Source organism: Python bivittatus, unplaced genomic scaffold (genome assembly GCF_059951505.1).
Source record: "Python bivittatus isolate LINGU-HERP-01145 unplaced genomic scaffold, Pbiv_v1 ctg000580_np1212, whole genome shotgun sequence".
Lineage (NCBI taxonomy): Eukaryota > Metazoa > Chordata > Lepidosauria > Squamata > Pythonidae > Python > Python bivittatus.
In genome coordinates, this window is record NW_028277087.1 from 9,234,914 (window position 1) to 9,262,257 (window position 27,344).

Consider the following 27,344-nt stretch of genomic DNA (forward strand, 5'->3'; position numbering starts at 1 on the left):
TATGCTACTGGTTTGTATGGTATATAAAGCTCTTTGTCCTTATAATTGTAAAGTTATAGGGAAATAATCGCAAATTGCAAGTTTGTCCATGATTTTCCTACCAATCCAGAATCTTCTTTGAGCTCTATTCCTATTACGTTTTAGTATTAAAATACATTAACAAGCTTTTCTTTCCAATAAATTCATTATTTTTTTTAATATTTCTGCCGAGTGCATGATGGGGTAGGACGTATGCAAATATACGCCTCTCTGGTATCACAGCGGAAGGTTAGGGTAGGGGTGGGATCAGAGGTTCTCATTCTCATTGGTTGTGCTTTAAGATCCCCGAAAAGAAACGGAAATTTAAGTTTTCACAGCACAAGGGGCCTGTATGTAATTGGGAGGGATTATATTTTTCTCTGGTGTGGGCTTTTTAAAGATTTTATTTCACTGACATGAATATCAGGCACTTCATTAGACAGCTTTAGAAAGCCCACGTTTTGGCGCAAGCGCATAGGAGCGGGACCGCATGGATGGTTGGGGTAAGTAGGGGGGACATGGAAGAGTTCATTTGTGGGGGGCGAGGGGAGAAGCAAAGAAGAACGCTAAGAATTTCAACATTTTAAACCTATTCCCGGAAAGCATTTTGCTGCAGAGCTGGTACTTCCAGAATAATTTTTCTTTCCTTGCATCGTTTGTTGAGGTATTGATCTTTTAGAGCCCTTACACTGGATACAATTCAGTGATTACTAATTTTGGGTTTTGGTAGATTGTGGGATGCTATGGATTTAATACACCTTGATTTTAGCAAAGCATTTGACAGTGTGCTCCATGTCATTTTGGTTGGCAAGCTAGATCAGTGCGTGGTCTATTTAAGGAAATCCACAGGCTTTTTTTTTTTTGGAATTTGTATTCAAAGATGGATGGATGGATGGACGGACAGATGGAGCACCATCAAGTCAGTGTTGAGTCTTAGTGACCACATCAGTTGATAGATATTCAGAGAATAGTCATTATCTTTTAAAAATCAAATTGGAGTGAGACATTAAGTGATCCTGGAACTGGTACCCATCAACATTTTCGTGAATGACTTGAGTGAACAGAGGGAGGGAAGGCCTCTCAAGTATAGGACCATCACATGTAGGCTGCAAAAACATGACTGGCTGGGGAATTCTGGGAGTTGAAGTCCACACATCTCAAAGTTGCCAAGTTTGAGAAACACTGATCTAGAGGGTTGTCAGTTTTATGGATCTCTTGGCTTCCATTCAGTTGACTGTTATTTGCAGCCCAGATAGGGTAGCCCAGCCTTAATCAAATCAGTAAATGATAAAAAATTGAGTGAGATGGTTAATCCTGCTGAAGAGAAAAACAACATTGAAAATTATCTTCATAAGACTGGAAGGAGCAGCATGAAATTTAAACAGAAGCAAATGCAAGAGTCTTTACTTAGCCAAATAATCAAATACGCAGGCATAAGATGGAGAATACCTGACTTAGCATTGATGCTACTGAAAAGGGTTTTGGAATTGTTATTGATCATAAACTGAATAGGCTCCAGCAGTGGAAAATGCAATTGTAGGCTGCATCGATAGAAGTACAGGTTCCAAATCATAAGAAATGCCAGTTCTATTATATTCTGCATAACTCAGACCCCACCTTGAATGTTGTGTTCAGTTCTAGGCATCCCATTTTAAAAAAACCAGAGAAGTTGTAAAAAGTGCAAGGAAAGACAAGGATAATTAAGGAACTGGAGACAAAGCCTTAATGGGGAGAGACTGAGGAAACTAAACATGTTCCGCTAGGAGAAGAGACAGCTGAGGAAGGGAAATGATAATACTTTTTAAGTGCTTGAAGGAATGTCGCAGTGAAGAAGATCAAGATCTCTTCTCACTCTTCCCAGTATTAGAGACACAGAATACTGGGAAGAACTTCCTAACAGGAAGTTATTTATTTATTTATTATTAAATTTGTACACTGCCCAGAGTCACCCGTTGGGGGAGATGGGCGGCATATAAATGTAATAATAAATAAATAAATAACAGGAAGCACATTTTGACAATGGAGCTATTAACCCGAGAGAAGGTGGAATCCTCTTCATGAGATATGTTCAAGCAAAGGCTGATCAGCCATTTATTGGGAATGCTTTAGTTTGGAGCTGGGGCTGGTTTTGGTTGCCTAATTAGCTCCTTCTGACTATGGTTCTATGAGCATTTATTGCTAGTCCCTATACCTCGTAGTGATGGACACAATTTAAAACGGTTAATGGCATTTGATCAAATTGCAACGGGCTCTCTTTGGGAGAAGCAGTTTCCCCAAACCAATTCACTTCCCCAATACCTGTGGCCATCTGTGAAGGTTACATATTCTTATGTTTTATTAACATAAGAATGCATAGCATTTCCAGATGGCTACAGATTTCCAAAGCTCCAGTTAAAAAATGACAGCGATTGTAGACTGCCTCAGTAGCATTTTTTTCCCCATCAATACATTATGTTTCAGCTAATCCAACAGATCCATCAAATCTATTTGAGACCTTAAATTCCTTCTAAATTCCAGTTAGGGTTCAGAGTGCTTTATAGAATAAGGTGACAGGTTGCTGCTTTCTAGCATTCCTGAATCCAACTTTTTCAGCCACAACTACCTTACTGTCAGCTAGATATGATCCAGCAAATCAGAAGTGTCCACAGAGGCAGGTATGAGGGGCAAATCACAAAAGAGCATTGTGACGCAAGCTTGGCCCCCTTTTGATACCTGTCATGGTGTCACATGTGCGTATGAAAGAATGAAGCTTGCATTGTGACAGCAGCATGATGCTTTTCTCCTTTTGACAAAAGCAGTGGACCTTCTGGACGCCTTTGTTAACATGTCCGGATAATTTACAAAGAGGAAGAAAATGGAGGCAGAGTTAAAAGGGGGGAATTGTGCATTTATTTCACATGCAGGTCCTTTGTTCAGATTTAGTAAGAAACCGAGTTTGTAAACTTTATTGTCATTGCATCTCGTACAACGAAATTAAATGCCATCCCCAGTGCACCTTATAAATATAAAAACCATAAAATAAAAAATACACATCCTTCACATTCTATTCACCATTGCACAACCCCTGATGTTACATTAATATTACACTATACAGTAGAGTTCAATATAGTTGCACCTCTGGGATAAAAGCTATTCTTCAGCCTATTGGTCCTTGTTTTTATTATCCTGTACCGTCTGCCAGATGGTAATAGTTCAAAAAAGGAATGTCCCGGGTGAGATGGATCCTTAAGAATGTGTTGCGCTTTCTTAAGGCAGCGGGAGCTGTGAAGTTCTTCCAAAGAGGGGAGAGGGCAACCAGTGATCCTCTGGGCAGTGGTGGTAACCCTCTGGAGCGCTTTCCTATCTGCCACTGTGCAGTTAGCAAACCATACACAGGTGCAGTAGGTTAAGATGCTCTCTCTAGTGCATTGGTAGAAGGTCACCAGCAGTTTTCCATTCAGTTGTTGTTTCCTGAGAAGTCTCAGGTAGTATAATCTCTGCTGGGCCCTCTTAACCAATGCTGCAATATGAGCGCCCCAGGTCAGGTCCTCCTGTATGGTAACACCCAGAAATTTAAAACTGGCCACCCGCTCCACTCGGTCTCCATTAAAAAGAGGCTATCGTTCCAGTTGACCCTACTTGGAAAAAAATCCAACTCTCTACCAGCAACCCACAGTTTGGATTGTGGTGGACATTTGAGGGGGTTAATATAATGAAGAGTGGGAGAAAGTCTACTGCCTTGTTTGTGGGTCTGTGTTCCTCCTTCTGCCTTGCAGACGTGGAACAGCTTGTTGTTGTTGTTCAGTCGTTAAGTCGTGTCCGACTCTTCGTGACCCCATGAACCATATTGCGCCAGGCCTTCCTGTTCTTCACTGCCTCCCTGAGTTTGCTCAATTTCATGCTCAGGAACAGCTTAGTGTTTCCCTTACCTTTTGTCCAAACCTGGTGTTCGATTTCTGCAGATTGGGTTGTAGAAAAGCAGAGTACTTTATGAAGCGGAGTCGGGGTGGGGGGTAGTGTTACTGAACGTTAGAGAAGATGGTTGCTGTTTCTTTGTTTGGTTTACCAGCTGGCCTTTTTTTCTTTGTAATAGTTACGGCAGCTTCCAGTTGCAATTTTCTTCTAGGTAGCGGTTCCCTGAGGAAGGCGCGATGGATCTGGCCTATGTCTGTGAGTGGGAAAAGCGCCCGAAGAGTAACCACTGCCCATCCATTCCTCTGGTCTGTGCCTGGTCTTGTCGCAACTTGATTGCTTTCACCACGGACCTCAAAAATGAGGAGGAAAAAGGTATTTCTTACAATGCCGGCTTCTTTGCCCAACATTAAGTGAAGTTATTCTTATTACGTTCTGGAATATGAAGATAGTTACTGAAATTGTTTTAATAAAAAAAGAGAATATGAAGAAGTGGATAACCTTGTACCAAACATAGGGATCAGTCCATGAAATAGCCTCAGTCTGATCATGGTGAATTTATTGTGTTTTCTTGGCTTTCACGGAGAATTGGTCAGATTGTCTAAATTCATGGATGGCTCAGCGGAGCCTCCCTGTTCAGAGGCAGTCCGTCCTTGGATCCCAGATGGGCAACAGACAATGACGGTTGCTTTTCGTATCCTGGAAGGTTTTGTGTTGAGGTCAAAGATCCAGGTTACTGGCAGAGCTTCGAGTTATTTAGAATAGTCAAATGTGGAGGTAGGGAACTAGACTGGGAAATCAGTCCTTTATTCTTCTTCCTCTATTTTAGAGCTGGAAGTGACTCTAGATCAGGGGAATCCCAGGGAATCCTAGAAGGAGATTCCCCATAGCCTCCCTCAATTATAAGCCCAGCTTTGCCATCTCATTTACTCTACCTGATGTCCAAACAGCTGCAGCGTTAATTCTAAATAATGATATTTCCTTCCCCCTCCACTGCTTTCTCGTCCATTTATATCATTTTTCTTTGATCTCCTTCCTCAGACCTCACCCATATGATCCACATCCTTGACACAGAACACCCATGGGACGTCCATTCCATCAATTCTGGACACATTGAAATAATTACCTGCTTGGAATGGGATCAGTCAGGTAAAGAAGGACAGCTGTAGCCTCGTGCACATGTTTGACCTGAAGATCTCAGGTTCAGTTTGGGGCACTTGCAAATAAAAGTGTCTCCAGCAAGCACAGGGTTGCCTGAGAAGATCTTTGTTCTTCCCAAGACCTTGAAGCGTCAGGATGAGTTGATGAAATGGATACTAAGGATCCATCTTCCTCAGACTTGTACTTTCCAGATGTCTTGGGGAGAGTGCCAGGTTGGGGAAGGGTGGTTTACATAATTAGACATTCAGGCGACCTTGGCCGATCCCCAGAAGCTATTTGGATGGGAAACCACCAGCAAACTCCAAGCCTCTAGACTATTCACAAAATATTCCAGAAGAAGGCATTTGCAAACCATTTCTGGATTGTTGCCAACGTGATTACATGGCTGTCCCCATGTAGAGGAGTATGAAATTGACCTTGATGAAGGAATACAAAGATCATTATGAGATAATAAATGACAACTCAGTCCTGGGAGAAAGGAGAGGATGTGAGAAAGTGACTCTAACCCCACCTTGATTCTGTCTGGTATATGAGGGTGCAGAGGGAAACTGGCAGGCTTTCAAGATTCTGTTATTATACTTTATGACAATAAAGTAGCATTCCAGTCATCCTTGTGTTGTCTTTTCCATGACACACCCTATCTCAAAGGGTTGACAGTTCATGAAAGAGACTATCTTTAAGACAGCATTTGTCAGATCAATTAATTCAGTTTTACATACAGAGAATTGGCCCCTGTCATTCCCTTGATTGGTATTCTGACCTCCTGCATTTCTTTTGGCTTCAGGATCCAGACTTCTGTCTGCCGATGCTGATGGACACATCAAATGTTGGAGCATGATGGACCACCTGGCCAACAGCTGGGATAGTACAGTGGGCAGTGATGTCGAGGGGGACCCAGTAGTGGCACTTTCTTGGCTGCACAATGGGGTTAAACTGGCTTTGCATGTGGAGAAGGTAGGTAGATGATTCAGGATTGCTTTTTTACAATTAGTCCTCAACTTATGTCCATTAATTCAGCGACCATTCAAACTTAATGGTGGCGCTGAAAAAATGGACTTATGAGTGGTCCTTGAAGTTCTGGCCGTTGCAGCACCCCCACAGTCATGTGATTATGATCTGGGCACTTGGGTGCCTGGCTCGCAATTACAACATCACAGGGAACTGCAGTCACATGATCACCATTGGTGACTTTCCCTGCCGGCTTCCTGCAAGCAAAGTCAGTGGGGAAGCTGGCGGGGAAGGTCACAAGTTGCTCCGGTAAGTCAGTCCCGCCACTTTTTCTCCTGAGGAGCCCACTACAGAGTACAAGATCTCAGGGATCTCTTACTCCATAGCAAACCCCTGCCTGCCCTACTCCACAGCGTGTCCCTGCAACACTCACCCACAGCCTCTGCAGACCCGTGTGCAGCCTCCACCGGCCCTCCTAAGGTCTCTCCTGACCCGCGGGCGGCCTCTGCCAACCTGCCCACACTCCCTAGTGCCTGTCTGCGCCGCCCCCCAGCCCCACATGCCTTGCTTGGGACTCCTGCTTCCTCCCACTTAATGACCCATGCATCTTGGGGTTATGACCACACCTGGGATTGCCATTGCTAAGCGATGTGGTCATGCGACATTGCGCTTTACGACTGCATCACTTAGCGACAGTAATCAAAGTCCCAATCCCAGTAACCCAAGAACTACCTGTATTTCATTTCTAAATAAGTGTGGCTGATGTTGGGACTGGTGTGGGTAGGTGTGGCTCAAGGTAAGCCAGTGCTTAAGCCAGAGCCCAAGTATTACTTTCAGAATTGTTCTAACAAATGCTTTGGTTGTAGTGATTAGAGGAGGATCACAGCAATCTTTCCTAACCCAAAATACAGTCAAAAATCTTGATAGCTATTTTTCTTCAAGCCTCTGCATTTTAATTCTAGCAACCAAAGAAAAGTCAACACTTTGGAATCAATGTCTGTTCTGAAAAGTTAATATAATTTAAAAATGAACCATTCCACCAAAACTGAGTTTAGCTTAGAGGTCAGAGGCTGGAATTAGAAGGTTTCTGCCTTCTGGTGGAACGACCTTCAAGGAAGAGCAGTTGACAATCCAAGAAAGTGTTTTCTTGCATCTTGCCAGTTGTGCCAATAAAGGTAAGTCTGAGAAAACAGCTGCTTCTGCCAAGCATCTGAGAAACCAAACAGCCATATCGAGGAGATTGTATGCCTATATTTTTGCTTCAAGCAAACATTTTGACCTGGTTTAAGTTTTTTCAAAACAAACATTTTGCAGTTATATTCTTGATAATCAACCCTAACTGCAGAGAAAAGAAATAGTAAAGGCAGTTCTGGATCCCCTCTCTCCTAAATATCTTCTGTTTCCTTCTGTCCTTAGTCTGGAGCATCCAATTTTGGTGAGAAATTCTCCCGGGTCAAGTTCTCTCCATCATTGACCCTCTTTGGTGGGAAACCTATGGAGGGCTGGATTGCTGTCACCATCAGTGGGCTGGTCACCGTCTCGCTGCTGAAGCCCAACGGGCAAGTGCTGACCTCCACAGAGAGCCTCTGCCGCCTACGGTGCCGGGTGGCCTTGGCTGATATTGCCTTCACCGGTGGAGGCAACATTGTGGTGGCCACGTCAGATGGCAGCAGTGCCTCTCCAGTCCAGTTCTACAAAGTCTGTGTCAGTGTGGTGAATGAAAAGTGTAAGATCGACACAGAGATCCTCCCCTCCTTGTTCATGCGCTGCACCACAGACCCAGCTCGGAAGGACAAGTACCCTGCAATCACCCACTTGAAATTTCTGGCCCGGGACATGTCTGAGCAGGTGAGGTCCTTGGGGTTTCCTTGTCCAGTCCTAGCTGCCTCTTCCTTAAAAATAGCTGCTTGGCAATGTCCAAATTAATCCAGTAGAAGGCGGATCAGATAGTGAAGAGTCTGGAGACCCCTGTGTGGAAAGATGGAAGGAGTGGATATTGTTAGTCTGCAGAGTGAGGAAAGACGTGAGAGTAGTCTTGCATTTATCATGGAAGAGCAGCAGAGAACTGCTTTGGCCCCAGGATCGTCATTCCTTTATGGTTTACCTTTGTGGGGGCTACCTGTTGGAAGTGAGCCAAACCCATAGATGAGTACGGCCAGAGCCCCACACTTCCCATTCACTCAAGTACCTACCTCCACATGTGCATTTGCACTCTCACCTCAACGTGCATTTACCCATACATCAAGATGCTCTCTCCTCTACATAACCTCTGGACCCCTCTAATTACTTTGAATTTTAGGCAGCTGGTAGAGCTGACACTGGGCATTCTAGTTCAGTGTTTCTCAAACTTGGCAACTTTAAGATGTGTGGACTTCAACTCCCAGAATTCCCCAGCCAGCCACGCTGGCTGGGGAATTCTGGGAGTTGAAGTCCACACATCTTAAAGTTGCCAAGTTTGAGAAACACTGTTCTAGATGCACACTAAATAAATAAATGGGCTGGGGCAGAGGGAGCTTCCAGTAAACTCCGAAGCTAGTGGCGGGGGGCTGCATATGGTGTTTGGTCAACAGTTTATCACCCCTGTCCTAGAATGCAACTGTGGGAAACAAGAGATAGGACCAGAGGTCCACTTGTCTTGATCCAATGTGGTCTTCCCAGGTGTTTATTTCACATGCATCTGGAGTTATATTCTAGCCCAGTGTTTCTCAACCTCAGCATGTTGGCTGGGGAATTCTGGGAATTGAAGTCCACGCATCTTTAAGTTGCCAAGTTTGAGAAACACTGTTCTAACCTGCGTTGCCTTCGCCCCCCTCCTTCCCCAGATGCTGCTGTGTGCCTCCAATCAGAACAATAGCATTGTGGAGTGCTGGTCACTCCGGAAAGAAGGATTGCCGGTTAACAACATTTTCCAGCAGATTTCCCCCACAGGTGGGTCAAATGGCAGATGCAGAAGGAACTCAGCAGAAAATGGCTTCTTCTTCTCATTTGGTTGAAGTCGTCCTGGATTCCTGAATGGTCAATTTGGGGAGCTTGAAATCTGTATGCTGCAAGTCCCAGCTCAGGCAACCAGGCAGATAAAATATAAGCAGAATTTTGCTGGATCGGGACAAAGTGAATCTCGCATCCAGAGTCACAAGAGTGGTTAATTCATGGTAATCCCATCAGTATGAAGGCAACTATTTTCCTTTTCTTGTTAGCTCTTTATGAACGATTGATCTGGGCCAAGGGTTTCCAACTTTTTCAGGCCATGGAACACCCGATCCAGAGGCAAACCTGCATTCGCATGAACTTTTTCCCCCCTTGCCTTTAGTCTGTCGTGGAACAGGATCTCGTTTTCATGGCATGGAACCCAGCTTGACAAACCTGATTTAGACTGAAGGTCTTTGAGTTGATACTCTCTAAATATGTTGGATTGCAGATTCCATCATTCTTTGTAGTTAGGTTGCTTGGCTAGTTAGCTAAGTAAGAAGGCTAGTTAGCTAAGTAAGGTCAGTTCAGTCTCTCACATATGCTTCTCCCATTTGAACAGCTCCCTCATTTTCATGGATGTTGTGTTGCCACTGAAAAATTGACACATTTCTTTTCTGCTTCCCTTCTATTTATATCCCTGGTTACAGAATAGCAGGAGCGTTTTTTTTAACCAAGAGCAATCAAACCCATGGGTGACGTTTAATTGTTGCTTTTGCACAGGAAATCGCCTGGCAACAGATTCTCATCGCACCAGTCCCTCCGGGAATGAGCCACTCTGGTTCTTCTCCAGGCAAGAAGCCGTTAAATTGGGTGCATTTTGACCTGGCAAATCCTAAGCTGAATTTCTGCTGCTTTTGGTTAGAAACCAAACATTTGATGACAGTTTGTCGAGGGCGTTTGTGTCATCTTGATACAAATCCTGGGACTGCTTTTGTGTAAAATACGTAGATTTTTCAGACCACACAATATTCCTTCAACTGTGGTATTTTAGGAATACAAGAGAACAAACCTGTGGTTTTGCCTGTGTATCTTAGCTAGTTCAGTTTGCTTTTTTGGATACAACATAACCCAGTCGTTTCCAAACCAAATGTCAGGACTACAACTCCCTGAATTCTGAGCAGCCAGCCTGGCCAAAGGATTCTCAGTATCCTGGCTGCTCACAATTCTGGGAATTGCAGTCCCAGACACATCTAGACAGTGTGAAAGTTGCATGAATCTGATCGTGCTAAGCAGAAAGGAAGGAAGCCCCATTGCCAAAAGCTTTTTGCAGTTCTTTAATCATCTTCTTCCTCTTATTTCTAAGTCGGGGACAAGCCACCGATGATCTTGAAATGGCGCATCCTTTCAGCCACCAATGACCTGGACCGAGTTTCGGCTGTGGCATTACCCAAACTACCAATTTCTTTGACCAGCACAGATTTGAAGGTAGCAAACGACACCAAGTTCTACCCCGGCTTAGGTGAGGAAAGTTTTTCTTGGATGTGTATTTTTATCAGATGTGCAAAAAAAGAGTGTGATCCATTCTTAAAAAGTTCTAGGTTTCCCCGTGCCCATTTCAGGGCTGAGCCTAACCAGGACACAGTGAACTACTTCCCGTTCTGGAATGGTTGGATCAGCCTGCTCAGGGATAAAATAATAGAATATTCCAGGAAATACCAAACGTCACTGTTCTGAACACAACAGATGCTTTTGCTCACAACTTTTTAGTGTTAGTAGTAAATTACTAATTGGTACTTACTATTTAATGTACTTATTAGGATTTGAAAAAGATGCATCTGTGATTCCCAAGAACTGATATCCCATCTTCAGGCATCTATAATCTTCTTAGCCTTCAACTGTAACACCAATCACAATAATTCATCATTCAGGGATAAATAGTTCAGAACTTGACTCTGTAGAATCTGCTTCCAATTTTCTTAACTATTTGAATGTTATGGGAAAGGGAATGCAGGTACAGGAGTCCTCACTTAACACCCATTTGTTTAGTGACTGTTTGAAGTTACAACAGTGCTGAACAAACTGTCACAGCACCCCCATGGTCACATGATCACAATCTGGGCACTTGTCACAGGGTCACGTGATCGGCTGTGATCTTCCCAGCCAGCTTCCAGCAAGCAAAATCAATGGGGAACTGCGTGATTTGCTTAACAACCGCACGATTTGCTTAATGGTTGCAGTGATTCACTTAATGACCACTGCAAAAAAGGTCATAAAATTGGGCACAACTCACTTAACAACCACCCTGCTTAACAATGAATTTTCTGGTCCCTACTGTCATTAAGCGAGGACTACCTGTAAACCTCTTCTCCAACTACTGTCTTCTCACAACTGTGAGTTTAGAATTTTTTTTTTCTGTTCCCCTGCCCATTCCCATTGTTTGCCTTTTTCCTCAGATCAAAAGCTCCATGTTATTTTATTTTCTGTCAAGAAAGGACCTACCTGATTATTTTGGTAGCTCTTTCCAGGTGTCTTTCGATTCTGCCAAGGCTGAAATGTGAGAAATAAACTATTTTATTTGCATGCATCAGGGCAGGACCGTAGATTCTGGTGCAAGTAAAATAGGGATGGACGATGTGTGATCTGTATTGTGTTAGCTTCTGAGTGGCAGGTTGGCAACTATCATTCAAAAGTAATGAGCCAGGTCTGAAAGTGGGCAGGGTTAGAGCAGAAGTGAAAATGAGCAATATTGTTAAAATCCAGAAACAACATTAATACAGTCTGTAATGCCAACTTTTATCACAACAGCTCTGCTTGTAATTGTTTTGGCATTTAGGGAAGGGCCTGGTCGTCGTCGTCATCTCCTCCTCCTCCTCCTCCTCCTCCTCCTCCTCCTCCTCCTCCTCCTCCTCCTCCTCCTCCCATACTCCTGATCAAATTCCCAACACCTTTGGAGGACCTTTGCAGGATTCCTAGGCCCTACCTTATCTATCTTTTTAAATTATTAAATACAGATGGTGCATGCATACATTTCTGGATGAAAACACTGTCTCCTATTAAAAGCAGTCAGGTAGAGTTGATGGGAAAAGGCCATTTCTGCTTCAGATCTTGGTCAGCCTCTCCTGGGAGCTAATTCGCCTTATCAATCATGCTGGAGACCTGGATTTGGTTCTCCAATGGGCAGCCTCCAGTTGTCGAACTAGATCTGGTTGGCCTTCTGTAGCCCTTGAAGATCTGGTTGTTCCCCCAGGCTCTGAGCCAGAGCATTGGAGGAGCCTCTCCTGTAATAGCTTTGGAGTTTGGAGTTGGTGTGGTTGGCCTCAGTTATGCTATCCTGTGGCGTGTCAGTTTGTATGTTGTCCCAGATTTTTTTTGTTTTCGTTTATGTTTTTAACCCTATGTAAGTGCCCAGAGTCACTATTTGCGAGTTGGGTAGCCATGTAAATAATTTTTTTAAAACAAAATTAAAAATCACAAAACTATAGTTCAGAATTAAAGTAGCTGTTTTATGTTTTAGGTGGAAGAACCTGACCTCTGTCTCAAGAAGCAGCCGTGCTTCTCTGAATAAAACACTTTAAGCATCCCTTTTCTATTACCCACCTCTGTTCCAGGCCTCGCGCTCGCTTTCCACGATGGCAGCGTCCACATCATTCACCGCCTCTCGTTGCAAACCATGGCCGTGTTTTACGGTTCAAGCTCACAGCGCCCGGTGGATGAGCAGAGCATCAAAAGGCAGAGAGCTGCTGGCCCGCTGGTCTACTTCAAAGCTATGCAGATGTCTTGGACGTCACTGGCCTTAGTTGGGGTCGATAGCCATGGAAAGGTAAGTTTGGGGGTGCGAGGTAGGACCCCCCCCCCAGTTTTTAAAACTGGGAGGCAGAGAGATGCTTTGGGTTCCCTTCTCTCCAAGGCAAGAACATAAGAAGAGCTGTATTGGATCATAAGAACAATCCTGTCGCCAGCTATTCTGTTTCCAGCAGCGGGCAGCCAGATCTCCCCAAGGCATCAGCCATCTCTGTCTCCCTGGGTTGTTCTTCACCCAGGCATCTCCCTTTTGTGAGCTGGTGCTTCCTGTAATCTGGAGATGAATGATTTTATTTGTCTCCAGAGCTGGGTTTCAAATGATAACACCCTATCTGTAGATTTTAACTTTCTTTACATTAGTAGGGTACATAAGCTGCTTAGGATCTGTTTTGGTTGGAAAGGCGTGCAGGCCCTAAAAATGATAGCTTATTTGCTCACCTCCACCATGAATTTGAGTTACTGCCTTTTAAAGGCCTTTGAGCCATTCGCTATCTCCATAGCCTCTTGCAGGGAGTTCCATAAATAAGTCCTATGTTTCGTAAAAGAACTGCCCCTTTGCACTGCCCTGCATTGAACTGGAAATTTCCTCATTTTCTCCCTTCTAAGACCAAGCTGGGAAAATCAGGGAGTCATTGCCAAACCTGGGAGGCCAGATAATGCAAACAAATGAGTCAAGCTTCATTGTTGGGCAAGCAATGCAGAAGCCTTGCAAAGGGCCAAGCATTAATCCTGCCAGAGGGTGGTGTGAAAAAGAATTGCTGAGCAGGGACCCCCCACCCCCCCACGGAGGCAATTGACTTCTTGGCTGCGTCCGACATGTCGTTTCTCTCCGGCCCCTTGCCCTCCGCAGCTCAGCATGCTCCGGATCTCTCCCTCCATGGGCCACGTTCTGGATATGAATATTTCTCTCCGTCACTTGCTTTTCCTGTTGGAGTACTGCATGGTGACGGGGTATGACTGGTGGGACATCTTGCTTCATGTCCAGCCTGGCATGGTGCAGAATCTGGTGGAAAAGCTGCATGAGGAATATATGCGCCAGAATGCCGCCCTGCAGCAGGTGAGTTCCCATCTTGTTTCCCATCTGGGATCCGGCTTCAAAGGAGGTAACGCTTCTGGCTTTCCCAGTTCATGCATTGTCTGACAGCGTGGGATTCTCCCCTAAGAATGAATCACCGTTAGCGGAACAACACGGAAGGTCATTGGAAGCGGTGAAGTTGCCGTTCCAAATGCAAGCAGCTGATGCAGTAATCTGGGCACGAGGAATGTGTCGATGTACACCCAGATTTGGTAGCAAGTGGTAAGTCTGGTGTGCCGTGGTAGGTGAAGCTGCTTTCAAACCACTTTAAGGGTCCCGGCTGGAACAGCAGTCAGATGATAATCAGGCTAACCATCATGTGGTTTGTTTGGTTTTGTCTTAGCGTTGTATGTAAACCACATTGTGATTTACAAATCCTGGTTGGTTTATTTATTTATTTATTTAAATAATGTATATGGCTGCCCAATTTGAACAGTGCAACGCTGGGCGGCGTACAAAAAAGGAAGCAAAATAAAGCCACAATCAACAATAACAGTAATCATCACCAATCCATGGCCTGGCTCACATTCCTGCCCTCTTCCAACGGAACTTACTTATCTTGGCCGCAGCGCTGGGAGAAATAGCCATACTTTTAAAGCCTTTCTGAAGGCCAGCAGGGTTGAGGCCAACCAGACGTGGGGGGGGCGGGAATCATTCCCCAGGGCGGGCACCGCTACTGAAGACACATGGTCTTGGTCCCCATCTTGGCACTGTTTCAAGGAGGGGACCCCAAGTGTGCCCACCTTGTTAGGGTGAGTGGGACGGGCAGATGCCCTTAGGGAGAGATGGACCCACAAATCACCTGCCCCTAGGCTATATAGGGCTTTGTAGGTGATCATTGAATTGTACCTGGAGGCTGATGGGGGCCATGCAGCTCACAGAGTAGTGGTGTTGCAGGGCATACCATGGTGCATGTGCTCAGTCTGTTGCATGAACCAGCCCAATCATGGTTAAATCATGGTTAAGCATGGTTTCACGCGTTCTGTGAAGCCAGTTGTGTTTGGAATAAACCTTTTTGGGTCAGGGAAGCCCTAACTGCTAGAAGTTAAACCACAAGTGAGTTGGTGCCATTTATTTATTGACTTAAATGTGCAAACGCCCTTGTTGGAAGGAGCAGCATTCTTGGGGGTGATCATGGCCCTCCTTTGCCAGGTTCTGTCCACGCGGATCATTGCCATGAAAGCCTCGCTTTGCAAGCTCTCCTCAGGCACGGTGGCACGGGTTTGCGACTACCATGCCAAGCTTTTCCTGATTGCCATCAGTTGCACCCTGAAGTCCCTGCTCCGGCCCCCCGTCCTCAACACGCCCGACAAGACTCCTGGGGACAGGCTGACTGAGATCTGTGCCAAGATCACGGACGTAGGTATGTTCAAAAGGGCTGATCCTCTCTTTGTCTGGTATGTTTTCAGGGGAAAAAAGAGTTCATCTTGAAAGTTCTTCTGTTTCCAAGAATGTCCATGTATGGGGGGAATCAAAAAAGTCCAGATGATGGCTACAACTCCAGGACTGAGGCCTTGTCCACTTTTTTATGGGCATCAACACACACAAAAAGGGCAGAGTTTCAACTGCATGGCCACAGCCGCCATTTTGACTTTTTTTTACCATCCCATGGAGACCCCTTTCTCTTCCTTCTTTTTGTTTTTGCCTCCCTGCTGTAGTCTAGTCCTGGGTAAAGGTCAATTTCATAATATTTCTGACACTCATCTGGTAACGTCAACGCCTCCCTGAATGTTGGCATTCCAAATTATTTGATTTGGAAAACTGACCTCCTAGTATTCTGTATTTTTTTCTTTGTAAAATGTGCCATACCTGCTTGGTTTATGGTAGTATCAGTACCATAGAGAACAAAAAGTTTCCTAAAGTTTCCCACAACTGCTTTTAATCATCTCATTTGATCAATGTATCTGTGCCTGTTGGTACCCTAGAGCAGGGTTCCTCAACCTTGGCAACTTTAAGACGGGTGGACTTCAATTCCCAGAATTCCCCAGCTGGCTGGGGAATTCTGGGAGTTGAAGTCCACCCGTCTTAAAGTTGCCAAGGTTGAGAAACCCTGCCCTAGAAAACTGGGAAACCACAACTCAGTTGACTTGAAGGAACTAACAAATTGTGGCAAACTATTTACCCGTAAAATTCTCAACCAACAAAATTTAAAATGAAATGACTAATGCATTGGTTCCAGTTTAGAAAACTGTTAATTCATAATAGATCTGATGCAAATTGCTGCTTTAGGAATCTCTCCAGTTTTTTTAATTTAGGCTTTTGTGTCAGGAATATATTTTTCCCCTTCCAATATAGGCATGTTGTAAAATAAAACAAAACTGCCTTGCAATTGGTATACAGGTAGTCCTCGTTTAGCAACCACAATTGGGACTGGCAACTTGGTCATTAAGCAAAGCGGTCACTAAATGAAACCACAACTGTGCTTACAATCTTCCTTCAGCTTTCCTTTGCTTTACACAGCTGCAAAGGTTGCAAATGCAAGGACTGGTTGCAAAGTTACTTTTTCCTCACCGTTGTAACTGTGAATGGTCACTAAATGAGGACTACCTGTATTGGGAGAAGGCAGCTAGTATCCTCCAGGGCTTTGGGCAAGTCTTATTAGCACCAACCAGTACAGCCAATAGCAAGAGTTTATGGGAATTGTAGTCCAAAATACCTCATGGGCCCAAAGTAGAGATGTCCTCAAGTCAGGGGTGGACTCCTGCTGATTACATAGACATGACTGATTGATCATAGAATCATAGAGTTGGAAGGGACTTAAGAGGTCATCAGGTCCAGCCCCCTGCACACTGCAGGATTCGCTACACTGTCCCTGAAAGAAGACTATCTAGCCTCTGTTTGAAAACCTCCAGCGAAGGGGAATAAACCATCCCTAATCCACTCATTAACAGTTCTTACTGTCAAGAAGTTCTTCCTAATGTGTTATCTGTATCTTCCTCCTTGAAGTTTCATCCCATTGATCCTTCCAGATATCGACAAAGTGATGATTAATTTGAAGACAGAAGAATTTGTGCTGGAGATGACCACCTTGCAATCTCTCCAACAACTGATCCAGTGGGTTGGGGACTTCGTGCTTTACCTGCTCGCCAGTCTCCCAAACCAGGTGAGACTCGCTTGTGCAGCACACGCCCCGTGACCCTGCTTGCTTAATGCAGCATAAACCTTTGTAACAAATTCACCATTTGAGTTCTAATATTGACAATTGCTGACTGCTTATAAAATGAGGCATTCCCTTGTCCCTCCCCTACAGAAAAGGGAATGCCTCTTCTCAGTGGCCCATCCTGTGTTATCACAAATATGCTCTTATGCTCAATCCTGCCTTGATAATTATGAGTAACCTCATTAGAAACACTGTATCTGCTCCGGTTCAGTTAGTCTCCTAGAAAATCAAAGCAGAAGCAGAATTTCCAAGGCTGGGCAGTCAGGGATGGAAGGAGATTTAACCTGTTATGCAAATTTTGCTGTAGGGTCATTGTTTTAAATTCAAACTGCTAATCAATTTGAGTATTTCTTTTGTTCTATTATAAGTCTGCCAATAATGGTAATTGTAGAATTGTGTGCATCTTTTCTACCTTCCACAACTTTCAGGTTCCTTTTTCTGCCTTTAGGGTTCTGGACCAGCTTCTGGACCTGTTCGTCCAGGTCACAGCTTCCTACGGGATGGGGCCTCCCTAGGCATGCTCCGTGAGCTGATGGTCATGATCCGGATCTGGGGTCTCTTGAAGCCAAGCTGTCTTCCCATTTATACGGCCACATCTGATACCCAGGACAGCATGTCCCTCCTCTTCCGGCTTCTTACCAAACTGTGGTTGTGCTGTGAGTGATCTGCTGCCCTACCAAACTAGGGAGGGTAGCGGCTGGAAGGCTTGGAACACAAAGAAATGGTGTGCAGAACGTTCCAAGTGTGAATCATTCAAAGTTCAGAAAAGCCATTTTGAGCATTCTAAGCTGAAAACAAACACCTTCCAAGCTTGGGCAAAATGGTTTTAATCCATGTCATTTTGATATTAGTTTGTGAGACAAGCCCTTGCACCCCTATTTTTCACCCTAAGATGATAAAGAAGGTGGAGAGATAGTCCAGTCTGAGGGTGCCTACCTGCAACCCAGACCTCAGAAAAATTAGCCAAAGAGTTTTGTTTTCTTTTCTTTTCTTTTCTTTTCTTTTCTTTTCTTTTCTTTTCTTTTCTAAAAAATCCCATAAAAATAATGGAAGTAACAATTAAACATGTTTTTGCAGCCTGCCTTCATAAATAAATTAAAAATCCTACTCATAGTTTTTCTAGAAATTGTTCCAGGTGATAATAGATGTTTGTAATCCAATATGTATCAAAGCATCATGCTGGAGAAGCCTGATTTATGGAATAATTCATTTAGTATGAGATAATTTGGAAGGGAAGAGGAGAATAGTCTAGTTTGTTAGTTTAAAAGTATGAGCATTGAATTCTTACTAGCATAAGGTGCTCTGATACTTGCAGGACTTTTTCTCAAATTGTGTCCAGAGTTGTTCAGGATGCCATTGTAACTTTCTGCACTGAATTGCTTTGAGTTGCAGGTGGGGAAATTGTGACATTTATTTACTTGATGCGTTTGCCACCTTTCTGTCCAAAATTAATGCTCAAGGCTACTTATAATTTAAATCAACAAAAATATAGATTAAAAAAAAAAGAAAACAAGATTTCAATGTACTTGAATGGCATACCTAAAAAGGTACCTTCCCAGATGTTCTCAAAAACAGAGAGAGCAGGGGCCAGATGTTATTCCAGAGGTGTGCATTCTGTGGACTAGAAGCAATACAGGAAAGGTTTTTACCTGCACAGCAAAACAACAGGCTTTTGAAAGCAGTGGCAGCTTCTTTTGTGATTAATCCACCTTGCTGAAAAACTGAAATTTGAAAAAATTATACTGTATCTAGTCAATTTAACAATCAGAGGTTTTAAGAAGTCAGGACAACCTAAAGGAATTTATGAAACCCTAGAATAGATTTTTATCTGTTATCTATATTTTATCAAAATGCTGTCAGACTATTAACATTCTTAAGAATTATTTTGAGGATGATTTCTTTTGTAAGTTGTATAACCAACAGGAGTGTGCTTGTTGTTTGAAAATAACAGTTTTATAATCCGTAGAATGACTTACTTTGAAAGTGGAAGGATGTGTGTGGTATATGAATCCCGGGGGGAAAAAATAGATCGTTAAAAAAATTAGCATGGCAGGGATGAGTGTTTAGCATAATCCTGAGTTAGCTTCCTGCAGCAAGTGAAGTGGAGTTTTATTTAGAACAGGGATAGAAAAACTTTATGTGGCTCAGAGGCTACGAGGTTGGCATGGAAGAGAAACAGTGGTACTTCTGGACCTTTTTTAATGGACTTTTGGAGTAGGGAGAGGGATTTAAAAAGAAAACAACTGTTTTAAAACTAAAAACATAAAAGTAAGGGCCCGAAGAGGTCCTTACCCCCCTTTTTATTCAAGAGCATTTTGACTATTGATGCCTGGTCTGACATTCTTATACAATTTGCTGATTGGGATTTTAGTTGCTATTTTGTGCTGGAATCAGTTTTGCTATCGTTTGGTTTGTTATTCCTGCTGGATAACTTGAACTTGACTTTTTCACCTTGGAACGTGTAAAGAAACACACCTGAACTTTGTGCTGGCCCATCGGAGTGGGAAGGTCCCTTGAAAAGAGGAAGCACCTTTTAAAACCATGTTTGATGGGGTCGAGATATTAGAGACACCAAGGTAAAAGGGTTTTTGTTGTTGCTGTTTTTGTATTTTTAACATAGTTAGGGTCATTAATTTGAGATGGGCAGCCATGTAAATTGAACTAATAACTAATAATAATTGAAACAGGCTCCAAACTAATAAATAAATAATAGATGAAACAAACTTCAGACTGGCTCTGGACTGTGATGCTTGTAAAAAGGGGGTTTTAGAAGATTTAAAGCAGTGTTTCTCAACCTTGGGAACTTTAAGATGCGTGGACTCAGCATGGCTGGCTGAGGAATTCTGGGAATTGAAGTCCACACATCTTAAAGTTCCCAAGGTTGAGAAACACTGCTCTAAGGTCTACATTGTGACATAGAACCAATTAGTTTCTATCCATCTTATGTGATCTGGCAGGAAGGGGATGTTCTGGGTACTGTCAGCTAGGAAGTGTCAGTGGCGAGGCCCAGAAGGAGAGCCTTTTCTGCTGCGGCACCCACCCACCCGAAGATTAGATTGGCCCTGTCCCTGTTGGCCTTTCTTAAGGCCTTGAAAACCTGGCTTTGTGCTCAAGATTTAAAGCAGTGTTGGGAACTTTAAGATGTGTGGACTTCAACTCCCAGTGTTGGGAACTTTAAGATGTGTGGACTTCAACTCCCAGAATTCCCCAGCCAGCCATGCTGGCTAGGGAATTCTGGGAGTTGAAGTCCACACATCTTAAAGTGGTCAAGGTTGAAAAACACTGATCTAAACCTTTCTCTCTTGGCAGGTCGTGATGAGGGTCACCCCAGTGAGCCAGATGACACCTTGATCGATGAATGCTGCCTCTTGCCCAGCCAGCTCCTCATCCCAAACATGGATTGGCTTCCGGTGAACGATGCCATCATCAACAAGCTACAGAACAAGCAGCCTGTCCGACTGCAGTTTGGAAAACCTCCCGGAATCGTTGGACACTCCACTTCCCTTCAGTGCGATGCATTTACCAGGTGCGCCCAGGGCAACACGTTTCTCTCTTGCAATGGCAGGGAAGCTCCTTGGCACATCAGAGGGATTGTCCTTTATGCGCTTTAGTGTTGCTTAATGCCTTCACAGCGCCTGCAATTTCTATGCTTATCGAAAGAGAAACTCACTTTAATACAGTGTTTTTCCAACTTGGCCACTGTAAGATGTGGGGACTTCAATTCCCAGAATTCCCCAGCCACCATGGGAATCCTGGGAGTTGAAGGCCACACGTCTTAAAGCGGCCAAGTTGGAAAAACACTGCTTTAATAGATCCAGTTAAAAATGAAGGGAAGGGAAGGAAGGAGGGGACGAGGAATTCCTTGGCTCAGGGATGGTTGGGGCCAAGATAGCCTCGGTTTTAATCTTCTTTCTACGGCCAATGTGAGCCTCAGCTCCATTTTGCAACTCCCTGGGAGCTGTGAATCACTGATTTTACAGCAGCGCTCAATTATTTAAAAATAAGCAATGAAATGGGTATATTAAGCCTCTCGCAACCTTAATTAACCCAACTGTGTTAGTTTCGAAAAAGTTGTTCCAGCCCCACCCCAAAGGCAAAAATAGAGGCAGATAAATCGGTCCCTCCCTCCTTTGATGGCATTGCTGTGTCAGCCCCCTGAAGCATTGGCTCTCTTTTTCTCTACCCCCCACCCCCCCAAAGTGGCACTTGGCTCTGTGCTTTCTAACAAATGCTGTCTTCGTTGCCCAGGACTACCGGGTACCCAAAGATCGACCACCTGCGGCGGCTCCATCTTGGAGCGTATCCTACCGAAGAATGCAAGTGCTGTACGAGGTGAGCATCCCAGGCTGCGGGGGGAGAGGTTCAGTCCCCAGAAAGCGTCCTCTTAGCTTTCGAATCTCATGCAAAACCCACTAAAGACAAGCAGAGAGAAATTGCAGCTGCAGGTCAAAGTTTGACTTAATGCATTAAGGGCCAGAACAGGCTCCTCCAGTCATGCAGAGAGTTAAGACCAAAGTCATAATAAACAGCTCCTCTCTTTATAAGTTATAGAGTATGTACATAAACCTGGGATAAGGTAGTTAGGTTAAACTAGGGAAATTATACGTTTAAGAGGAAGCAAAACTGAACATCCTTACAATCTTGGCAAGGCAGCAGGCACACTTATTGCAGTCCTGTCTGCAAATAGACAGCCAGGGTTTGGTTTCCTGTAGACCAGAGGACAGGCAGCTGAAATGGGCCCCAAAACAGTAAAGGCAGCTTACTAAAATGGCTCCTAGGGAGAGAGAAGACCCCGTAAAAAAATACTAAAGGTTTCGTGAGGAGAACATTTTTGCTCAGCACCTTTGGGGGAGCTTCTCAGCAGGGTCCCATTGTGTCCTCTGTCTAGGTGCGGCTGTGTTACGATGCTCCGTTCCCCCAATAAGACCACGGCTGTGAAGCAGTGGGAGCAGCGATGGATCAAGAATTGCCTTTGTGGTGGCCTTTGGAGAAGAATGCCATTCAGCTACTCATGATGGATGGCAGCGCCCTTTGCCCGTTGCCTTCCCGAGATGGGAATTGTGAGGAATGGACCCCCTTCCCTCGGAGTTTTGCAGTTTACTCAAAAACTCTGTCCAAGAAAACAAACATCCTGAAGGAGAAAGCCACCATAAAATAGAACTTCCAGGAAGAGTCGCAGGCGGTTTTAACCATTTCTCAGAGCTCTCCTGGGTCAGAGCACCAAGAGAGATCAATGGGAGAGGCTGAAGGAGTTTGGATTGACTGGCACCTCTGGTAGCAGATGGAAGACCTCCATTTGGCCAATGCCAAAGTTGTGTTGATCTCCCTGTTTTGCACCACAATCTTCTCCTCTTACTACAAATGGTAGCTTTCAGCTCAACGTTCGGGAAGGGTTCTGGGTTGAAATGCCGTGTAGAATGATGTTAAACTTTGCCCTTCGCATTGTTCAAGTTGCAGAAAAGTAGAAAATCGTAGGAAAGAGAAGAGCTTTTCTTGGTGCACTAATTTGCTTCGTGCAGAGAATTGGTGGGGTTTTTTGGGGGGAGGGAACATTCTAACTATAACCTCCTCCCCTATTTTTTTTTCTAGATGCTCCAGCCTCAAAATTTCCTGTATCTAGAAAGGTAGTGTGTTGGGAAACAGAGGCCAACCCTATTCCACTACAGTACATCCTTCTCTATTTCTACCTGCTGTCTGAAATAATCCAGTCTAAAATCCTTCCATTTCAGGTAGATTTGGTTCTTAGCTCAGCATACAGCTGGTATGCCTGTTTTGGAGCTTTTTCCACTACAGTACTTTAGAAATCAGTCCTTTGAAAAGTAGGTGATGAGACAAGGGTTGGAAAACCACAGCTCTGAACTTGTATTTTTCTGAATTTCCTGAGATACGAGACTGTGATCCTCTCTAAGCAAAACCCAGGGGGAAACACAGCTTCTTGCATAGGAGTTGCAAAATTTTTTGCAATTTTTCAGCCTGTGATGGATAAGCAGTGACTTTCTTGATGCTCAATACTTCTTTGTTTTCTCACAAAGTGGAGACAGCGATTGTTGAAGATAAATGTATCCATGGATAAACAATGGTTTTGTAAATAACAGGATCTGAGTTTGTACAGATATTATAGAGTCTTGTATGCTTTGTACATGGGGAATTTTTTTTTGTTCTTTGTTTTTCCCACAGGGTACTTCCCCCTCTCTTTGAACTTTTAAAGAAAAAAAATCCTTAACATGCCCAGACATCCTTTCAAATACAGCTTGGAACAGTTCCTTCTGTTTTGATGTCCGCTTTGCCATTTTATTTGCAGGAAACAATGATGGGAAGAATGGTGGAGGGGGGTGAAAGCTGTTGGAAATAAACCAGGACCAGCAATCTTGGACTGATTTTTCAAGTGTTTGCAATGATCAACCAGTTAATAATACCAGTATCCCCCAAATTGCAAATTGAAAGAACAAGAGTGGTTTTAATGCAGCCTGACTCTGATTGTATCATGTAGCTGTGTCAATTGGAGTGTCTCTTTTGCTGAGATAAAGTGTCTTCCTGCATGCAGAAAGCTAAAACAGCAAAATAAAGTTCTAGCCATGGGTCTTTTCTACTAGCAGGAAAGTGTTTATTGTAAAGAAGAACATTTAAACTTGGGATACTGAGAGCACTGAGTTTATAAATAAGGGGCTTATTTGTTTTTTGATGTCCAATTAATCCCTTCTCATGCCTACAGTTCTCCTAATTCTTTCTGTTTTAATTTCTCAGTTTAGCTGTATTTTCAGAACATTCGTATCCATGGTTAATCTAATTATGGTTCATGGATTCATTCAATTTTTTTAAAGTTTTCGATACACTCTGAACTATAAAATAATCACACAGGCTGGATTTGTACAAAATGTTAAGCTAAAATGTCGTTGGAGTGTTTGTCAGTGTTTTCAGCAAACACATCGTCTCTGTTCACTGATTGTGTGCAAAATCTCTGTCAGGCTAAGTGCACTTCAAAGCCACTGTTCCTCAGGATTGAAGTGCATTTATCAGAAAACTCGATAATTAAACGGAAAAAAACATGTGTTTGTCAGAACCCTTCCAAGATTTAATTAGTGCTCATGGCAGCAAAGAACATTGCTTTTTCTTCAAATTATTGATACCTAGTATTTTGAGCAAAAAATTAAAATAGGCATCAGTAGAAATCTGTAAACACTCACAAAGTGGAAATCTCAAATGTGAATCTAGGATTAAGCAAAGTTCACACCCTTTACTTTTATGTCTGGAACTAGAGCGCCCATTTTCTTCCATCAAAATTAAATTCTGTCTTTTTCATCCAAGTTCTTAGTCTTCATCTTCAGCCAAAATGTAAATGTATTTTATACTAATGCCATCAGCCATAATGTGATTGTTTAATGTTGGCTTAATATTTTATCTGAATCCATCCACTGAGGTTTGTGGTTTAATCAAATCACTAATACGCAAAACCATGATTTAGTGTGATGTGTAAGTTCATGCATGTCTATATATCTGCATATATTCCCCTTCCCACTCACAAGCCCCCCATTTTTTCTCACAGGTAGGTTGATTTGAGTGGAGATTTGAATCCAAGATCTTCAGCATTCTCAGCTGCCACACCCCACTGGCATTTTGTGTTACTTTCTTTTCCCGTGGTTGTGTTCCCTATTTCTCTTTCTCAATCTATCTTTATAGAAGTGATAGTTGGACTTTGAAGACGCAGGATAGGAAGAGTACTGACACTTCTGAATTTTGGTGTTGGAGAAGACTCTTGAGAATACTGTGGACTGCCAAGGAAACAAACTGATGGATCATCAAAAAACCCCAGCTCAGTTCTTACTAGAGATACAAGTGACCAGGCTCAATTTATACTTAGAAGACATTGCGTGAAGATGTGTGTAAGTGTGTGTGCGCGCATACCTTCAAGTCAGTGTTGACTCCCGGTCCCTGCAGTCTTCTTGGCAAGATTTCAGAAGTGGTTTGCCATTGCCTCCTTCCTAGGGCTAAGAGAGAGTGACTGGCCCAAGGTCACCCAGCTGGCTTCATGCTTAAGGCAGGACTAGAACTTGAATCTCCCAGTTTCTAGCCTTCTGCTTTAACCACTGCACCAAACTGGCTCTCATGCAAAGACCTTGCTCTCTGGAAAAGGCTCTAATGCTGGGAAGGGCGGAAGGAAAAAGAAGAGGATGACCAGCAGCAAGGCGGAGGGACTCGGTTACAATGGCGATGGGGGCACCATTGGAAGACCTGAAAGATCAGGCTAAGGATAGATCGTCATGAAGAAAATCTATGTGGTCTCTAGGAGTCGAAAATGATTTGATGGAACACAATCAATACACACATACACAGACAAAACCTGCCAGGAGTAATGCTAAAAAAAAGTGTTAAGTCCAGATTAAAATTGAATTGAATTAATGGCCTGTAAAATAAAGTACCTACTTCATAAAAATAGCAAGTCACCTGCATACTTACTAACCATTCTATTGCACTCACACAAACTATTCTCTCTCACACACACATCTTTCCTCTCTCCCCCCCATAGAACAAGCATGAAAAGGGGGAAAATACCAGAACAGTTAAAGAGATAATTTTGCATTGTACGTATTTTTTTAAATGTGCGTTTTACATAGATTCTTTCCTAACAGATTCCTTTTTCATGTTCATGTATTGTAATATTTGGAGAAACTTGCATTTTAATGACAGCTAAGTCCAATCTGTGTATTTCTTTGGAACCTTAAGTAAGTTCACATCTAAATGCAAGCTAAACGAATTTCATTCCCATTTCATTTCCAGCTGGAAACCCTGGCCAGCACCCAACCTGGGCTTGAGTTGTTGCAAAATTGCTGCAAGGCATGAGGGATCTCTGGTTACAGTATTGATTTTATTTATTGATTTTATTTATTTATTAAATTTATCCCCGCCCATCTCCCCCTAATGGGGGACTCTGGGCAGCTTACGACTGATTACAATTGATTGAAATCAGTTGTGAGCCAAACCATGGTTGAACTAAATGGTTTAACTTGACATTCTCTAGGTTTGCAGTTTAGTGTACTGTATTAGCACCCAGGTCCCTAGGTTTAAGTTTGTCCCTGTTTTTAAAGGAAAGAGCTCTTCTACATTTTTAAAGATAAAGAGATTTCCTTTTCAGGCTGTATATATGCAGAAGAGAAAGATTTTTGGATTCCAGAATACTTGGGCATCCTCTAGTGGAAAGTAGAAGTCACTGCTTGCCTCTAGAAAATCCTACTAATCCTGTCTGCCAAACTGGGTTGCAATAGAAGAGAATATCTGTAGCTTATGGTTGAAATGTGGAGTCCTTGGTGCTCCCTGAACTTGGTTGTTTCCTTGCAGACGTTGCATTACCTGACTAGGTAATGTCATCAGTGCAAGTGAGTGTGTGGCTTGCTCCCTAAAGAATAGGTAAAAAAATATATAAAAGCTGGGTTGCTTTTACATATGCCTGTCCCAGGGAATGCAGGAGGCTGTGCATTTTATCTTCACCGACGTGAACCTAATCTGTCTTGCTCTACAGCCAATATTCCAAAGCTTACATTCTCCTACAATTACCTCCTTGAAATTGATTTATTTATTTACTCGATTTATATACCCACCCATCTCATTTTTACGTGACTCTAGGGGGCTTACAATAAAACAAAAACACAAAATATATAATATATAATATAAAATAAAAATAAAAACCCCTAGCACCCGGGCACAATCTAATCTGTCATCCATACAACCTGGAGTTGGGCTTTAAACTGTACCCAGGGCCCCAGGCTTGAGCACAAACAGGTTTTCAAGGCCTTAAGAAAGACCAACAGGGACAGGGCCAATCTAATCTCCGGGGGTGGGGGGATGATGTTCCAAAGGATGGGTGCCACGGCAGAAAAGGCTCTCCTTCTGGGCCTCATCAGCTGACACTCCCTAGCTGACGGTACCCCAAACATCCCCTTCTTGCCAGATTGCATAAGACAGGTAGAAACTAGTTGGTTCTAGGTCACAATGTAGACCTTAGAGCAGTGTTTCTCAACCTTGGCAACTTTCAGATGTGTGGACTTCAACTCCCAGAATTCCCCAGCCAGCATGAAGTCCATATCTCAAAGTTGCCAAGGTTGAGAAATACTGCCTTAGAGAGTTGTGAAACCGTCTTGAGTAATTGTGTGGTTCAATCCATTCATTCCCAAGAGAAAATTAATGCAAGAATGGTGATGTCTGGACTAACAACTGTTTGGGGAATGGCCACTATCAATAAGGCAATTATCACTGCCTATATCTTCTACGTTTCATTTATCTTTGCCCTCATTGTTCACCATCTGCCCAATGATAGGCGTATTGTCTGTTGACCTCCATCCCTCAGCATAATACTTTATGAATCTGAAGGCCTAATCCATATAATCT

At 43.4% G+C, this 27,344-nt stretch overlaps 1 protein-coding gene across 3 annotated transcripts; it reads left to right on the top strand.

Annotated features, from left to right (window-relative positions):
- The first annotated feature begins 272 nt into the window (after positions 1-272).
- MED16 (mediator complex subunit 16) lies at positions 273-25,395 on the top strand. 3 transcript variants are annotated; one of them, XM_025170808.2, is made up of 15 exons: positions 273-521; positions 4,091-4,284; positions 4,951-5,058; positions 5,855-6,024; positions 7,435-7,866; positions 8,841-8,946; positions 10,292-10,447; positions 12,537-12,748; positions 13,580-13,786; positions 14,957-15,167; positions 16,774-16,907; positions 17,413-17,620; positions 20,274-20,490; positions 21,213-21,296; positions 21,853-25,395. In XM_025170808.2, exons 2-15 carry the CDS (start codon positions 4,149-4,151, stop codon positions 21,977-21,979), a joined length of 2,508 nt encoding a protein of 835 aa, XP_025026576.1. In that variant the 5' UTR covers positions 273-521; positions 4,091-4,148; the 3' UTR covers positions 21,980-25,395. The 3 variants fall into 3 exon arrangements, with proteins under 3 accessions (XP_025026576.1, XP_007434703.1, XP_088005665.1); XM_007434641.4 differs by having other exon boundaries at positions 4,124-4,284; XM_088149539.1 differs by lacking the exon at positions 273-521 and adding an exon at positions 566-682 and having other exon boundaries at positions 4,124-4,284.
- The last annotated feature ends 1,949 nt before the right edge of the window (positions 25,396-27,344 follow it).

Excerpts from the sequence above, each read along its gene's own strand:
- MED16 (XM_025170808.2), top strand. The coding sequence starts at position 4,149 with ATGGATCTGGCCTATGTCTGTGAGTGGGAAAAGCGCCCGAAGAGTAAC. Across the intron at positions 8,947-10,291 it reads CCAGCAGATTTCCCCCACAG|TCGGGGACAAGCCACCGATG; the intron begins GTGGGTCAAATG and ends CTTATTTCTAAG. Across the intron at positions 16,908-17,412 it reads TCGCCAGTCTCCCAAACCAG|GGTTCTGGACCAGCTTCTGG; the intron begins GTGAGACTCGCT and ends TTCTGCCTTTAG.